General features: G+C 38.2%; 1 protein-coding gene across 1 annotated transcript; it reads left to right on the forward strand.

Moving 5' to 3' along the window:
* Positions 1-14,502: 14,502 nt before the first annotated feature.
* LOC143601484 (flavin-containing monooxygenase FMO GS-OX-like 9) lies at positions 14,503-16,613 on the forward strand. The gene is made up of 7 exons (XM_077078889.1): positions 14,503-15,081; positions 15,163-15,233; positions 15,300-15,458; positions 15,552-15,634; positions 15,783-15,918; positions 16,076-16,249; positions 16,347-16,613. The coding sequence occupies exons 1-7, from the start codon at positions 14,535-14,537 to the stop codon at positions 16,548-16,550; spliced, it is 1,374 nt and encodes a 457-aa protein (XP_076935004.1). The 5' UTR covers positions 14,503-14,534; the 3' UTR covers positions 16,551-16,613.
* Positions 16,614-17,991: the final 1,378 nt, after the last annotated feature.

The following is a 17,991-nucleotide window of genomic DNA, read 5'->3' on the forward strand; positions in this document are numbered from 1 at the left end:
TATGAGTATTTTTAAAAGTTTTATAATGCAAGTAATTTATCATCAAATTTGTTACGGGTTCAGAGTTTTAACTTGAAAATGCCAAACAAATGAAAATTAGAATTTTAAACGTGATTTAGGTTTTGAATTTATTTTCAAAGACATTTATGGAAATAATGAAAATATTCAGGATTTGGCTAATTGAATATTTTCCCATAACTATTAAAATTTAAAAAAAGACGGCAAACACTTTCGACATGCTACCTCCAGGCCTATAAATGCTTCAAACTTTTATAAAATTTGAAACATTTAATTTTTCCTTTAATGGTGATTAAAATGTAGTGTGTGAAACATGTCATACAAAATTATGATCAAGTGAAGGAAAACATTCACAAAATTGAGCAAGTTAACGTGTTATTTTTATGTGTTGTCATTATGGCAAAGTCAAGAAGCCCCCTCAAAATTATAAAAATCATTTCCATGGTATAGCTCAGGACTATTATTGTATAAAAAATCTTTTTTGAAATTGGTTCATAACCAAAATTCTTTCTTTTTTCTTTTTTTTCTTTTTGAAATTGGCATACCTCAAAATTATTATTATTATTATCATTATTATTATTACTATTATTATTATTATTTTTTATTAAGTTCATTTTTTTTGAAAAAAATCATTTTCTAATATAAATAAAATCAATTTATGTACACATAGTATAGATATTAGCATAGATGTGATTATTTTTTCATATACAATATATACTTATTTGCTTTATTTATAACTTTATTATTTAGATCATCTCGTGTGTTACACGGGCTCCAAAACTAGTTTAATAATATATTAAGTTCACGTTTAATATATTAGTAAGCCGTAGCCCACGTGAGCTGAGAGTTGAAACAAACCACACTCGTGGCATCTTTTTAATAAATTATAAAACTAGTTTTTTAACCCATGTATTACACGAGATTTGTTAAGTGATAAAAATAAGGTTTGCTATTTAAAATATACAGCATTTGTTGTTTTATCACAAGTTTTCAAATTGTCATCCAATACAAACAAATTCAGGTCATTTCTGTTGTTACCCTAAATAATGCAGCATATAATGTTTATGAAATCAAACTAGACATCGAAGGAACAAAACAATCTTACGTTACTATTTTCTACTTGTTTATCATATTTTTACTTGTTTGGTCTTCAATCAATATTTTACTTTTAATTTCGTGACTATTTTATAATCCAATTGTCAAAATAGTATTGGCCTATTACTCATTGATAGCTAGTATGAATAACATGAAATATTAGAATGAAAAATTGACTATTTTATAACCCTATTATTGTCAAAATGATTTCAACCTATGACCCATGGATAACGTGGATTAATGAGAATAGAGATTGAAAATTATGATTTAATGTGGTTATAGCACATAATCATCATTATTTTTGTTATTAGTAGCAGAAGATAAGATATACAATACTTTTATCTAATATTATGTTGGCCGTTTAAAAAAAATCTGATATTATATTTTGATAAATCACACAAAATTTAATTAAGTTTTTTTCTTTCACATAATAAATTTTCGTGGTTGAACACCTTAATACTAATCTTCTATTTTTATTTTTAACTATAACATGAAATCTTTGTGGGTGATATAAGTTTATTATTAGGAAAATCTATTTATTCTAATAAAGTAAAATAAATAGGGACACTTATCATGTTTTGGTTAATTCTCATAAATTTTTTCCCTCCAAAACTAATATACCCTAATATATGTAATAAATCAATAATTATTCATTTTCCTTTTACACTATATTTATATAATATCCATATATTTTTATAAATATAAATATTAATATTAACATATTATTTTACTATATATTTCAAAATACTTGTTGAATTCCAAAATCAATAACAAATCATGTTTCTCAAATGAAAATTGTTTCGGGTTTTTTGTGGAGGTTAAATTTGATTTTATGGATCAAAAGTTGGTAAATATATTGTTTGGTACAAGTTAACTACATTTAGGTCAAAATTTGTTACGGGTCAAAAATGAAAATTTTGAGTATTTTTAAAAGTTTGAGAATGCAAAATAGATTTATCGTTAATTTGTTATGAGTTCAAAGTGTTACTTTAAAATGTCAAAAATATGAAAGTTAGAATTTTAAACATGATTCGGGTTTCAAGTTAATTTTTAAGAGTATTTTTTGAAATAATCAAAAGGTTCAGAATTTGACAAATTGAATATTTTTCCCCCAAACTATTAAAATTTCATAAAAGATTGCAAACACTTTCGACACGCCACCCCAATGCCTATCAATGCTTCTAACTTTTATCAAATTTGAAATATTTATGTCAACATTAATTTTTCCTTCAACGTTGATCAAAACGTTGTATAGGAAGCATGTCATGCAAAACTATGCTCAAATGAAACAAAATATTCACAAAATTGAATTCGTTAACATGCTATTTTTTATGTTGTCAAGAAGCCCTCTGAAACTTATCAAAATTTTTTTTATGGTGTAGCTCAGAAAAACATAATTCTTGAAGAACATCCATTGCTACAATTTAATATCCTACTTTCCTTTGATGGGTGGTAAATTGATAAATATATCAATAAAGGTAACGCCTCTTTTGTATTTAGACTGAGTGGTTAGAACTACAATCGTATGAGAAGTATTATTTTCGAAATTGGTTCATAACCAAAATTCTTTCAATTATACATATATGACATCGAGAATGAATTTTTCAATAGAAAAAAGCATTCTCGGGTACGATTTTGCACGAACATTTTTTTATTAAGTTCATTTTAAAAATATCATTTTCTGATATAAATAAAATCAATTTATGTACACATTGTATAGATATAAACATGTAACACCCCGACCGATGGCGGATTATACATCGGGGCGCTACGAATTGTTTCATTAGTCGTGACACTATTTGGGTGTCAATATTTAATAAATACATTTCATTGCGCATGCGCATAACACACCATAAAGTAACATAAATCACATATCATAACACATAATATTCAAATACATAAATTCGTCTTGTTATATTTTAAACTAGGTCCAAAGTAAAAGAAAACATCCTACGTGTCCTCGAGTTTCCAAAAGCAGCTACAGCAAACCTGAACATGTGTTAAAATAAAACGTCAACACTTGCGTGTCGGTGAGAAATCAAGTTTAATAGATATGAATAGATAATAACAAAGCACTGCGCGCAACATGTGTATAACTGGTGTTCAACATAGTGTGTAAACAGATTGTGATCAAGCCTAAATAGATCATAGCTCATAGTTCATAGCGTGCTCCAAATCGAGCAAAAACAAATAATCATTCGTGTATGTGCAAACAAACCAAGAAAATCGTAACAATAGGTCTCCCGTGTTCATCTAATGGATCCATGAAAACTTCGGAATAGGCCGATCAAAGCAGTTAATGATCCACACATACAAATATACAACACTAGTAAACGTCCATAACACATGGGTTTTGCGCACATAATTTCATAAACAAGTTTAAGACTCATGTTGTACGAACACATGAACATCCCAAAACGTTAAAATAAAAAAGGGATTAGGTACGAGATTACTCACCTGTAAAAGGTGCGTTGAAAGATAATGCAAGAACCAACTTTTAAACAAGCGAAAGTTAACCTATAAATAAGAGGTTATTGGTTTAACGATTGGTTTTTATGTCTTGAATATATGTAAGTCATTTAAACAAATTATTTATTTACCGAGATTTCTGGGCAGAAAAGAAGAGATGACGGATTGCAAAGAGGGGAGTTGGAGGCGTCGCTGAGGATCTTCGGCTGAGAGTAAGGGAGAAAGATTTTGGGGAGTGTTTAAGTGTTTGAGTGAAGTGTTTAATTATCCAAGAAATTAGTTTTATTTATAGGAAAACCCTAGGGAACACATCCCTTGAATTGGGGAAAAAGATCTTATCAAATCAAAGCAAAAGATATCAAAAAGCAAGAGATATGGTGGCAGCTGCAGGGGATGGGGAAAGCTGACAGGTTACTGTTCATAGCATGGGAGGGGTCAGTCAAAGTACTGTTCAAGACATGGAAAAGAAGATTTTAAAAGATTATGCCAGTTACTTTTTCCAACAACCAAGAGGGTTGGTAAGCAAGCTGCGCCGAAAGTGACTTTTCGGACAGATGTCAGATCTGGCCTACTGTGCCCATACCTTGGCAGGTATAGCACAGAAGATAAGATATTTCAAAAGCATACAGGCTGGCTTAAACTGGAGAAAAGACTTAAGTGTCTAGCGCGAGAAGGCTTGAGTGCGCGAGGGCGAAGGCAGACAGAACAATCCTTAGCGCACCGCGGGAAGAACTACAATCCTTAGCGCGCCGCGGGAAGAACTACAATCCTTAGCGCGCCGCGGGAAGAACTACAATCCTTAGCGCGCCGCGGGAAGAACTACAATCCTTAGCGCGCCGTGGGAACAGTTCGCCTCGCGTATCGCAGGAACGACTGGTCTTCACGCAGGCTTCCTTGTAAGGAGTCTAGCGCGTGGAGCTGCGCAGACATCCTTAGGCGGGAAGAACCAAAGGACAGGCAAAGAGTTAAGAGAAAAGGGGGTTCAAGGCTTAAGGGTTAAGCAGAGGGGCGGGACGGCGACAAGAGAGAAAAAAAAAAGGGGCGGGACGGCGGAAAGGAATTATTATTATCATTATTATTATTAGTAATATATATATATATAAATATTTGATAAATTTATAAAGATTATAATCAATTTTTAAATCTTAAGATCGGATCCGAAAACGGGTACCTGGGTCGGGTCGGATTTGGGCAGTTGTCACAGTCTCCCCTACTTTAAGAAATTTCGTCCCGAAATTTATCTCGAAGTAGGATGCGCAGAGAAAAGGTGTGGGTATTTGATCTTCATTTGATCTTCCCTTTCCCAAGTGAACTCGGCTCCGCGCTTGGAGTCCCAGCGAACTTTGACAATAGGGATGCGACTGCGCTTGGTTTGCTTCACCTCGCGATCCATAATCTCAACAGGCTTCTCAACGAAATGCATAGACTCATCAACTTGAACTTCATCAAGTGGTATGTGGAGGTTCTCGTCAGCTAATCATTTCTTGAGATTGGATACATGGAACGTTGGATGCACATTGCTGAGCGCGGGCGGCAGGTCCAGTTTGTAGGCAACCTTTCCCACTTTCGCAAGAATCTTGAACGGACCAACATAACGAGGTGCAAGCTTACCTTTCTTCCCAAAGCGGACAACACCCTTCCAAGGCGACACTTTGAGGAGAACAAGATCACCAACTAGAAATTCGAGAGGCTTCCGCCTGCGATCTGCGTAACTCTTATGTCGGCTTCTGGCAGTCAGCAGATGATCACGGATCTTGGCGATTTTATCGGTTGTCTCTTGAACTAGTTCGGGTCCTGTGATTTGAACTTCACCCACTTCGTTCCAACAAATCGGTGAGCGGCACTTTCGACCGTAAAGTGCTTCAAATGGGGCCATACCGATGCTGGAATGATAGCTGTTATTATAGGAGAACTCGATCAGAGGTAGGTGTGAATCCCAATTACCTCCAAAATCAAGAACACAAGATCGAAGCATATCCTCAAGGGTTTGGATGGTTCGCTCAGACTGTCCGTCAGTCTGAGGATGATATGCAGTACTCATGTCCAAACGAGTTCCTAACGCAGATTGGAGAGATTTCCAAAAGCGAGATATAAAACGGCCATCGCAGTCGGATATGATGCTCAAGGGAGTACCATGACGGCAGACAATTTCTTTGACATATAGATGCGCAAGTTGTTCAACACGGTAGGTTTCACGAATGGGCAGAAAGTGGGCAGACTTGGTCAATCGATCCACTATTACCCAAATGCTATCATGTTTGCTTGCGGTCGAGGGTAACTTGGTGATAAAGTCCATTGCTATACTTTCCCATTTCCACGTAGGAATTTCTGGTTGTTCGAGCAAACCAGATGGGCGTTGATGTTCCGCTTTTACCTTAGAACAAGTTAGGCATTTAGCTACGAACACAGCAATATCCTTTTTCATACCGGGCCACCAATAAGTAAGGCGCAAATCTTTGTACATTTTGTCAGCGCCAGGATGAATGGAATATCGAGTTTTGTGCGCTTCACTCAGTATGTCAGTGCGAAGAATCTCATCATTGGGAATCCAGATGCGATTGAGATAACAGAGAGTTCCATTCAGGTTAGGGACTAGATGCGCTTCCGCGCCACACGCTAACTCGGCGCGTAGGTTGCCTTTGCTGATCGATGCGCGCTGCACGTCGCGAATGCGCGATTCAAGATTGCTTTGGATCGGCGCGAAGTGAAGCTGCGTGCGCGGCAAAATACAGTTGAGTTGACTGGGTTTGCGGCTGAGCGCATCGGCTACCACATTAGCCTTTCCAGGGTGATATCGGATCTCACAATCGTAATCGCTGATGAGTTCGTTCCATCGGCGTTGTCTCATGTTAAGTTCCTTTTGATCAAAAATGTGCTGAAGGCTTTTATGGTCGGTGTAAATGATGCACTTAGTGCCATAGAGGTAGTGTCTCCAGATTTTTAAGGCAAATACAACTGCGCCAAGTTCGAGGTCGTGAGTCGTATAATTCTTTTCATGAATTTTGAGTTGCCTTGACGCGTAAGTGATAACCTTGCCTCGTTGCATAAGTACACAACCGAGACCTTGGTTGGAGGCATCACAATAAACGACAAAGTCGTCAGTACCCTCTGGTAACGTTAGAACAGGAGCTTCGCACAACTTTCGCTTGAGCGTTTGAAAGGCTTCTTCTTGCTTCGAGCCCCAAATATACGGTTTGCCTTTGTGCGTTAATGCTGTTAAAGGCAAGATGATTTTTGAGAAGTTCGAAATAAATCGCCGGTAGTAACCAGCTAAGCCCAAAAAGGAACGGATTTCGGTAGGAGTGGTCGGTGTAATCCAGTTCTTGATTGCTTCAATTTTGGATGGGTCGACATGAATACCCATCTTGTTTACAACATGACCAAGAAACTGTACATCGTCAGACCAAAACTCACACTTGGAGAGTTTGGCATAGAGTTGTTCGGTTCGAAGCTTTTGCAACACTAACAGAAGGTGTTGTTCATGCTCGGCCTTGGTTTTGGAATATACCAGAACGTCATCGATAAACACGATCACGAATTGGTCCAAGAAAGGCCTACACACCCGGTTCATTAGATCCATGAAGACAGCGGGTGCGTTGGTTAAACCGAAGGGCATGACCAAGAATTCAAAATGACCGTAGCGGGTTCGAAAGGCAGTTTTGGGAATATCTTCTTCGCGGATACGCAACTGGTGATAGCCAGAACGGAGATCGATTTTGGAGAAACAAGAGGCACCTTGGAGTTGGTCAAAGAGGTCGTCAATACGCGGTAAGGGGTACCGGTTCTTAATGGTGAGCTTGTTCAGCTCGCGGTAATCGATACACATGCGAAACGAACCGTCTTTCTTTTTGACGAACAAAACCGGAGCACCCCACGGCGAAGAGCTAGGGCGAATGAATCCTTTATCGGTCAACTCTTGAAGTTGACTTGCTAATTCTTGCATTTCAGCGGGTGCAAGTCGATAAGGGGATTTGGCTACGGGGGATGCACCAGGAACAAGATCAACACGAAACTCGACTTCCCGAGCGGGAGGTAAACCAGAAAGATCTTCGGGAAAGACTTCAGGAAAGTCACGCACGATGGGGATTTCATGAAGTTTCTTCTTTCCTTCATCGGGTTTGACCACATGAGCTAAGAACGCGACACATTTCATTCGTAAAAGTCTTCGGGCTTCAGTGCATGACATAAGTTTAAGACCGTTAGATGGTTTCTCGCCGTAGATATGAAGATCTTGACCATTTTCCCGAGGAATGCGAATCAATTTCTTGGCGCAGATTACTTCGGCGCGATTTTGCGAGAGCCAGTCCATACCAATAATAACATCAAAACTTCCAAGAGGCATGGGAACGAGGTCGATTAGAAAATCGTGTTCATTAAGGTTAAGCGTGCAATCTTTGATCACGGAGTTTATTATAATTGTTTCACCGTTAGCCATTTCAACTGTAAAGTTTCCGTTTAAGTTTATTCGCGGTCGAGCAAGTTTTTGTTCAAATGCGCGAGAAATAAAACTCCTAGCGGCGCCAGTATCAAAAAGTATAGATGCATATTGTCCGTTAAGTAAAAATGTACCATTAACCACGTCATTATTCGCTTGCGCTTGGTGCGCGGTTATATTAAAAGCTCGTCCGCGCGCCACTTGGTTTGAAATTTGGTTAACCGGATTAGCTTGCGTAATTTGTACTTGTAGTCTCGGGCACGCGTTCCGGAAATGACTGGGGTCACCGCAGTTATAGCACGACCTGGGTCGTGGATTATGGTATGTTGATTGTGGGTTTTGCGGGTAGGTTGGTGGTGTTTGCGCGATTGGGTTGGCGGGAAGGACTCTACAGTACTCAGCAGTATGACCAATACGGCCACATCGGTTGCATTGTCGACACGGGGCTTGAGTTGGGTGATGAAGTTTACAGGTTGGGCAAAAGGGTTGGTTTCCTGTGTAAGGTTTCTTAGTTGACGGGGCAGGGAGCGCGGAATTGGTTAAGGCATAGTTATGGACTACAGGGGGTGTTGGGTAGGTTGACAGTGGGTTAGGAGCGTGTACTGGAGGTTGGTAGGCGGGTTGCTGGACGATGAGCGGGTTGGTAAGCGCGTAGGCTTGATGATTGGGTTTGCGCCTGCGTTTGAGGTCGTTACGGTTTGAGGGTTCTGGTTTGGTTTCTGTTGGTTCTGGGACAGTCTTGGTGAGTTTGGTCTTCTCGGCTCCCCGCAGGAACAGGGTTCCTGCCCTGACATGGTTGTCGCTGAGCACAGCGGCCAACTCGATGGCGTCAGAGAGGGTTACTGGGTTCCTGGCCCATACAGAATCTTGAATTTCCATGGGGAGACCCCCAAGAAACTTTTCGATGGCGCGGCGGGAAGGGGTAACAAGGTGCGGGACAAGCAAACTTAGTTCGTGAAAGCGCGTAGCGTACTCACGCACTTCGCCACTGTACTGTTTCAAGTTCCAAAATTCCTCCTCAAGGCGCTTTACTTCGTTGGGAGGGCAGAATGTAAGCGCCCTTGATTCCTCCTCAAAAGATCCTTGAATTCTTCCCAGAGCATGCTAGAAGCAGCCTCTGCGCCACGCGCGTGAGCTACTCCATTCCACCATGTAAGCGCCCTTGATTCCAGGACACTTGAGGCGTATAAGGTTCGTCGGTCTGGAGGGCAATAGGTATGGAGGAAGGTGTTCTCAATTTTCTCGAGCCATTGGAGCATTACGGTGGCTCCTTCGAGCCCTGTGAATTTCGGAGGGTTACCCGCATTAAAGGACTTAATATTGTATCCGGAGGGGTTGGTATTATTTTGATTTAAGGCTTGGGCTATTGCGGCGGCCATTTCCTGGGAACGACGCTGCATACGTCTGCGCGAGGCTTCTCTCCTCTGATGACGGCGAGCTGATAGCGGAGGCATTCTATAAAAGTTTTAGTTTTTGTTAATATCGTGGTATGGGAAATCGTTTTAGCGCAAAGTATATCACTGTAAAGCTTGTTTCGCGGAGTTAAATGCTATCAAATTTTGAAGTAAAATATGAATTTAAAGGCAAACTTAATACAGGTAATGAATTCGAATTGAAAATCGACAATTCATGCATCACCATGACTTTTCAAATCTTCAATTTAAAATATACGAGTAAATGAGTATTGGAGGTTGACAATTCATGTATCACCATGACTTTTCAAATCTCCAATTTTAAAATATACGAGTAAATGAATATTGGAGGTTGACAATTCATGTATCACCATGACTTTTCAAATCTCCAATTTTAGAACATAAAGTTAATGGGGATTGAAAATCAACTATTCATGTATCACCATGACTTTTCGGATTTTCAATGTTAAGTCCCAACAACAAACGAATATGTAAGTAAAGAAACGAATTGAAATTTAACAATAAAAATCGAAAGATCGCGGATAAAACATGAAATCATGTGCTGCGTATGCGCAAGCATATTTTATAAATATCGAGTAATTAACAATTAGCGCGCGATCATGAGATTTTTCTCATGCGCGAGAAGGGACTCTTAGGTATTCTAGGTCGTTACGTCTAACCACCTAATCCTAAAGTCACGGAGCTCTAATACCAATCTGTAACACCCCGACCGATGGCGGATTATACATCGGGGCGCTACGAATTGTTTCATTACTCGTGACACTATTTGGGTGTCAATATTTAATAAATACATTTCATTGCGCATGCGCATAACACACCATAAAGTAACATAAATCACATATCATAACACATAATATTCAAATACATAAATTCGTCTTGTTATATTTTAAACTAGGTCCAAAGTAAAAGAAAACATCCTACGTGTCCTCGAGTTTCCAAAAGCAGCTACAGCAAACCTGAACATGTGTTAAAATAAAACGTCAACACTTGCGTGTCGGTGAGAAATCAAGTTTAATAGATATGAATAGATAATAACAAAGCACTGCGAGCAACATGTGTATAACTGGTGTTCAACATAGTGTGTAAACAGATTGTGATCAAGCCTAAATAGATCATATCTCATAGTTCATAGCGTGCTCCAAATCGAGCAAAAACAAATAATCATTCGTGTATGTGCAAACAAACCAAGAAAATCGTAACAATAGGTCTCCCGTGTTCATCTAATGGATCCATGAAAACTTCGGAATAGGCCGATCAAAGCGGTTAATGATCCACACATACAAATATACAACACTAGTAAACGTCCATAACACATGGGTTTTGCGCACATAATTTCATAAACAAGTTTAAGACTCATGTTGTACGAACACATGAACATCCCAAAACGTTAAAATAAAAAAGGGATTAGGTACGAGATTACTCACCTGTAAAAGATGCGTTGAAAGATAATGCAAGAACCAACTTTTAAACAAGCGAAAGTTAACCTATAAATAAGAGGTTATTGGTTTAACGATTGGTTTTTATGTCTTGAATATATGTAAGTCATTTAAACAAATTATTTATTTACCGAGATTTCTGGGCAGAAAAGAAGAGATGACGGATTGCAAAGAGGGGAGTTGGAGGCGTCGCTGAGGATCTTCGGCTGAGAGTAAGGGAGAAAGATTTTGGGGAGTGTTTAAGTGTTTGAGTGAAGTGTTTAATTATCCAAGAAATTAGTTTTATTTATAGGAAAACCCTAGGGAACACATCCCTTGAATTGGGGAAAAAGATCTTATCAAATCAAAGCAAAAGATATCAAAAAGCAAGAAATATGGTGGCAGCTGCAGGGGATGGGGAAAGCTGACAGGTTACTGTTCATAGCATGGGAAGGGTCAGTCAAAGTACTGTTCAAGACATGGAAAAGAAGATTTTAAAAGATTATGCCAGTTACTTTTTCCAACAACCAAGAGGGTTGGTAAGCAAGCTGCGCCGAAAGTGACTTTTCGGACAGATGTCAGATCTGGCCTACTGTTCCCATACCTTGGCAGGTATAGCACAGAAGATAAGATATTTCAAAAGCATACAGGCTGGCTTAAACTGGAGAAAAGACTTAAGTGTCTAGCGCGAGAAGGCTTGAGTGCGCGAGGGCGAAGGCAGACAGAACAATCCTTAGCGCACCGCGGGAAGAACTACAATCCTTAGCGCGCCGCGGGAAGAACTACAATCCTTAGCGCGCCGCGGGAAGAACTACAATCCTTAGCGCGCCGCGGGAAGAACTACAATCCTTAGCGCGCCGTGGGAACAGTTCGCCTCGCGTATCGCAGGAACGGTTGGTCTTCACGCAGGCTTCCTTGTAAGGAGTCTGGCGCGTGGAGCTGCGCAGACATCCTTAGGCGGGAAGAACCAAAGGACAGGCAAAGAGTTAAGAGAAAAGGGGGTTCAAGGCTTAAGGGTTAAGCAGAGGGGCGGGACGGCGACAAGAGAGAAAAAAAAAGGGGCGGGACGGCGGAAAGGAATTATTATTATCATTATTATTATTAGTAATATATAAATAAATATTTGATAAATTTATAAAGATTATAATCAATTTTTAAATCTTAAGATCGGATCCGAAAACGGGTACCTGGGTCGGGTCGGATTTGGGCAGTTGTCACAAAACATAGATGTAATACATTTTTTTTTCATATACGCTATGTAATTATTTGTTTTACTTATAATTTGAATTATCCCGTGTGTGACACGGGCTCTAAAACTAGTTAGAATTTAATAATAAAAAATATCATTTATTGGCCTATAATTAACCAATGCTAAATTGGAGGTTCAATCCCCATAATCCCATAATATACCATATTTAGCTGTTAAATTTTTTTAAACCTTGATATATGAGAGTCATACATTAAGGTTTTGTTTGTTTTTACTTAAAAGGTCTGCAAGGGGCTTACGTCTGTAGGCGCGCAGACATAAGTTTCGGAAGACTGTTTGTTTTTTTAGGAAAAAAAGATCTGAAAAATGCTTTTATGGTTTTAAAAAATAAGCTATTGTTCAACTTCTTCACACTTCTTCACATCCTATCAACACCCAATGTCCAACACTACCACCACCCACCGTGCGCCACCACCATTACCGTCCACCATCACCACCCACTGTCCACCGCCACCACCCACCACCACCGTCTATCACCACCACCCACCATCCATCACCACCACCACCCACCATCGGCCACAACCACCATCTACTACCACCCCCCACTGTCCGTCGCCACCACCCACCACCACCGTCTATCACCACCACCCACCACCGTCTATCACCACCACCACACCCACCATCGGCCACAACCACCGTCTACTACCACCACCCACCGTCCGCCACCACCACCACAGCCACCATCGGCCACAACCACTATCTACTACCACCCCCCACCGTCCGCCACCACCACCGTCCACCATCCGCCACCACCACCGTCCACTACCACCACTACTGTCCACCAACCACCACAACTGTCCATCACCACCACCCACATTCCGCCACTACCACCACCGTCGTTCACCACCACACCCACCACCACCACCACCGTCCACCACCCACCACAATTGTCCATCACCACCACCCACCGTTCATCGCCTACCACAACCGTTTGCCACCAATCGTCCACCACCACCCACTTCCACAGTTCGTACACCACTACCAATTATTTTAGCAGTCTACAGACGTTAAATAAATTTTATCTACTGTGATATATATGTAGATAACTAATTTTCAGCTTTTACAGACGCTATCCAGTTTATAAAACAAGCAGTATTATATTTTCATATTGCAGACCTTCTGACTACATCTTCAGTTGCAGGCATGAAATCAAATGAAATTAGATTGTAGACAGGTTTTGTCTTTAAAAACAAGCAGCACCTAAAGAGTATAATTATCATAAAAACTGAATAGTTAAGTGTATACTTTACACATCAATATTCCTTTAATAATAAATATAAAATTAAAACTATATAACATAAACATTCTGAAAATGTAAAGAAAAATAACAAATAATGAAAAAAAAAAACACATGGTTATTTAAAGATGGACGAGACCCCACAGAGATTGCCCCTACTTGAAGCCAAGGGAACATACTTGGACTCACCAGCCCCCTTTTTAAGAACACAAATGCTCATTTATTTGTTTTTTCATTATTTCCCTTAAACCAATTACCAATTATGCATAATTATAATATATTATATAACAATAAATAGGTAATATATCCACACAATTTCCTTTTGCTTTCTTTTTTTCAATTTAGAAATCAATAAAATTGTTTGTTTGTTTGATTTATAACAAAAAATAGTTAAAAGAAATGAGAAAAACATGGCCATTCGACCCAAACCATTCAAGAAATGAAACCTTAATGTTTTATTTTATAAAATGATTGTCCTATAATACAAAGGCATATCTTATTTTTCCGTCCTTGCATCACCTAGCGGCCTAGCACATGAAGAAAGCGAGGTTTTTGCCAAAAAGAAAAAATAATAATAATAATAAAATAATATAATTAAACCACCTTGCGCAACTTCATGCTCTATATTGATATCGATGATTTTCCATAAAAGATTTTTTTTTTTAAAAAAAACTATCATTTTAGCATTTAAAGTGAAAATATTAACCTGGTAGAGGCAAAAACTAGATTTAGAACCAACCACGTAAGAAGGCTTGCAAGACAAACTACATTGATGATTCTTGGCCCCAAATCTAACTTATGATCAAGTTGTGTCGGTAGCTAATTAAACATATACACCTTACTTAACAAAATCTATTCCTACATTATGATTACGACCCCTACGTTGGTACCCTTATAGCCTATGATTGCATGTCACACTATTAGAAATATGTTAACACTTCATGTATAATAATCATATCTTAAAAAAGAATTAAAATAAACTAATAATACAAGTTACAACCTACTTTTAGATAGACAATGTTGGAAGAATCAATCTTCCTAACCTTGTTTTCTCCTTTAGAAGCAATCTTTTCACATAATAACTTTAGTATAAAACACCACACAACCTTCACACAATATGCACCCAACTTACCATTAAATTACTTCAAACCCATTTGCACACACTATGGTTTCGGTGAGGAATCCGCCCCGGTGCGTGTGTGTTATTGGCGCTGGACCCTCGGGTTTGGTTGCCGCTCGGGAGCTCAAGAAAGAAGGCCAGAAGGTGGTGGTTTTGGAGCAAAACCATGATGTTGGAGGGCAATGGTTATATGATCCCAAAGTTGAAGGCCAAGATCCCTTAGGCGCGGGTTTAACCGTTCATAGTAGTATCTATGATTCGCTAAGGCTCACATCGCCTAGAGAGATAATGGGGTTTACTGATTTCCCATTCTTGATCAAGAAAGGTAGAGATACAAGAAGGTTTCCGGGTCATAAAGAACTCTTTTTGTACCTTAAAGATTTTTGTGATTGGTTCGGTTTAAGGGAGATGATTCGGTTCAACACAAAGGTTGAATATGTTGGGATACTTGATTATGGCACATTTGGAGAAGATTTTAAATGGATTGTTAAAAGCAAAGTTAAAGATTCCGATGAGGTGGTCTCAGAGGTGTTTGATGCGGTTGTTGTCGCCACCGGACACTATTCTCATCCTAGATTGCCTTCTATCAAAGGTCATATATCATAATTATCTTCCTTCACATACATACACATAAATATATATTGACATATGTTTTTACTTTCAAACTATAAAGGAATGGATGCATGGAGAAGGAAGCAAATGCATAGCCACCTTTACAGGGTTCCCGAGCCATTTCGTGACCAGGTAACCAAACGGTTGTTTTAATGTGTGTGAATGTGCGCGTGTTTATAAGAAGTCGAATACTTGCAGGTGGTGGTGGTAGTGGGGAACTCATTGAGTGGGCAGGATATATCAATGGAGCTTGTGAATGTAGCTAAGGAGATCCATCTTAGTTCCAAATCACTTGATGTTTCAGAGGGTTTATCAAAAGTAATATCTAAACATGATAATCTACATCTTCATCCCACTGTAAGATTGATAAATTCATTTCTTGACCATTTGTTTATATATATGTGTGTGTGTACCATCCGGCCAGTTTAACGAGGTTTTCACGTTACACAGATAGAATGTCTACATGAGGATGGACGGGTTGTTTTTGTCGACGGTTCATGGCTCACCACAGACACAATCATATATTGCACAGGGTAATTTAAAAGTTAAACAAACAAGAATATAACCTTTAGTCTTACACAAGCTTCATGTTTTAATTAAAATAAATATATGTATAAATTTTAAAACTCGTAAGGTTTAGATATCTCTCTGAATCGTATTGACACGTATTGTAACACGCAGGTATTCATACTCATTCCCCTTTCTTGACACTAAAGGAGCGGTAGCTGTTGACAACGACCGAGTGGGACCATTATATGAACACACCTTTCCTCCGAACCTTGCCCCATCTCTCTCCTTTATAGGCATTCCTAGAAAGGTAAACTTAAAAGCCATTTTGCTTTTCTTTACTTGCTACAAAATACAACTAATTTATTTTTTATAACCACCCATTTATATTAATGGAGTCCCTTCAAGTGTAATACTGTTAAAAGCTTGTTTCTTTAACTTATTTTGGTGGCCGTTGATTGATGTAGCTTATAGGGTTTCCTTTCTTTGAATCACAAGCAAAATGGATAGCTCAGTTGCTTTCTGGCAAGAGAAGTTTGCCACCAAGAGATGAAATGATGAAATCCATTCAAGACTTCTATAAATCTAGAGAAGCTGCTGGTATTCCGAAGCATAATACTCATGATATAGCCGATTTTGAGGTAACCGAATCCATTTAAATAACTAATGACTCAATATATAAATAGAATGTACATTCATACAAGAAATACTAATTTAGGTAGCACTATGTTATTGTAGTACTGTGATAAGTATGGAGATAGTGTTGGATTCCCTCACTTAGAAGAATGGAGGAAAGATCTTTGCCTTTCGGCTTTGATCAATTCGGATGTGAACTTGGAGACATATCGCGATGCATATGACGACGAAGAATTGCTTCAAGTTGCTCATCAAAGCCCTCATTTTACTCAACTTGAAGCTGAAGCTTTTTCGAGTTCGCTTTAAAGTTTAAATAAATTATGGGTTTGAAATCATATAAAATTATATATTATGATTAGTTTTACACAAAAGGGCTTTTGTTGTTTTTGAAAGCAAAGATCAATGGAATTATTTTGCTTTCAAAAGCTAGATAGTACGGCCAAAACAATAGTTTTACTTAGACAACAACCTAACAAGGGCAGAGTTTGAACTTCAAGTGTACCTTGTTGAATTTTTAATGTTGTCCATCTTCTTTACATGATTGCAATGTCAGCTCTTTTGTTTTCAGATTTGTTGGTGTTTTTCCTTGCCTAAAATGGTCATAAATGGGGGATGACAATTATGGTGCTTATATAATACATACACATACCTACAAGATAGTAGGGGTGTTCAACAAATCGATTTTAGAATAATCGAATTAGTCCAACTTTAAAACTTTAAAGTTGGATTCAATGTCGTTGTTCATCTTCTTTACATGATTCCAATGTCAGCTCTTTTGTTTTCAGATTTGTTGGTGTTTTTCCTTGCCTAAAATGGTCATAAATGGGGGATGACAATTATGGTGCTTATATAATACATACACATACCTACAAGATAGTAGGGGTGTTCAACAAATCGATTTTAGAATAATCGAATTAGTCCAACTTTAAAACTTTAAAGTTGGATTCAATGTCGTTGTTCATCTTCTTTACATGATTCCAATGTCAGCTCTTTTGTTTTCAGATTTGTTGGTGTTTTTCCTTGCCTAAAATGGTCATAAATGGGGGATGACAATTATGGTGCTTATATAATACATACACATACCTACAAGATAGTAGGGGTGTTCAACAAATCGATTTTAGAATAATCGAATTAGTCCAACTTTAAAACTTTAAAGTTGGATTCAATGTCGTTGTTCATCTTCTTTACATGATTCCAATGTCAGCTCTTTTGTTTTCAGATTTGTTGGTGTTTTTCCTTGCCTAAAATGGTCATAAATGGGGGATGACAATTATGGTGCTTATATAATACATACACATACCTACAAGATAGTAGGGGTGTTCAACAAATCGATTTTAGAATAATCGAATTATTCAAATCAAATTAGTCCAACTTTAAAACTTTAAAGTTGGATTCAATGTCAATCTAGATTAGGTTCAAGAAAATCGATTCAAATTAATTCGATTTGAATTTAATCCAAGTTCGAATTGATTCGATTCAAATTCGGCGATAATTTTTTTTTAAATTCTATTACTAAAACAACTATAAACTTTTTAAAAATCTTTAAAACAAATAAGCATTCAAAGTGACAACATTCAACATATTCAAAGTAGTAACATCCAAGTTACATGTTGATAGCAAATGATGTGAGAAACTGAAAGTAGCGGCGATTGGGACGATTACAAATTTAGTATTTAAATTTTAGGATAATTGTTTATTAGGTTTGATATTGAATGTTGGTAGGCCAAATGTTAGGAAATACAACATC

Source organism: Bidens hawaiensis, unplaced genomic scaffold, assembly GCF_021521415.1.
Source record: "Bidens hawaiensis isolate Kalapana, Puna unplaced genomic scaffold, B.hawaiensis_p1.1 tig00056552_1, whole genome shotgun sequence".
In the NCBI taxonomy this organism is placed as follows: Eukaryota; Viridiplantae; Streptophyta; class Magnoliopsida; order Asterales; family Asteraceae; genus Bidens; species Bidens hawaiensis.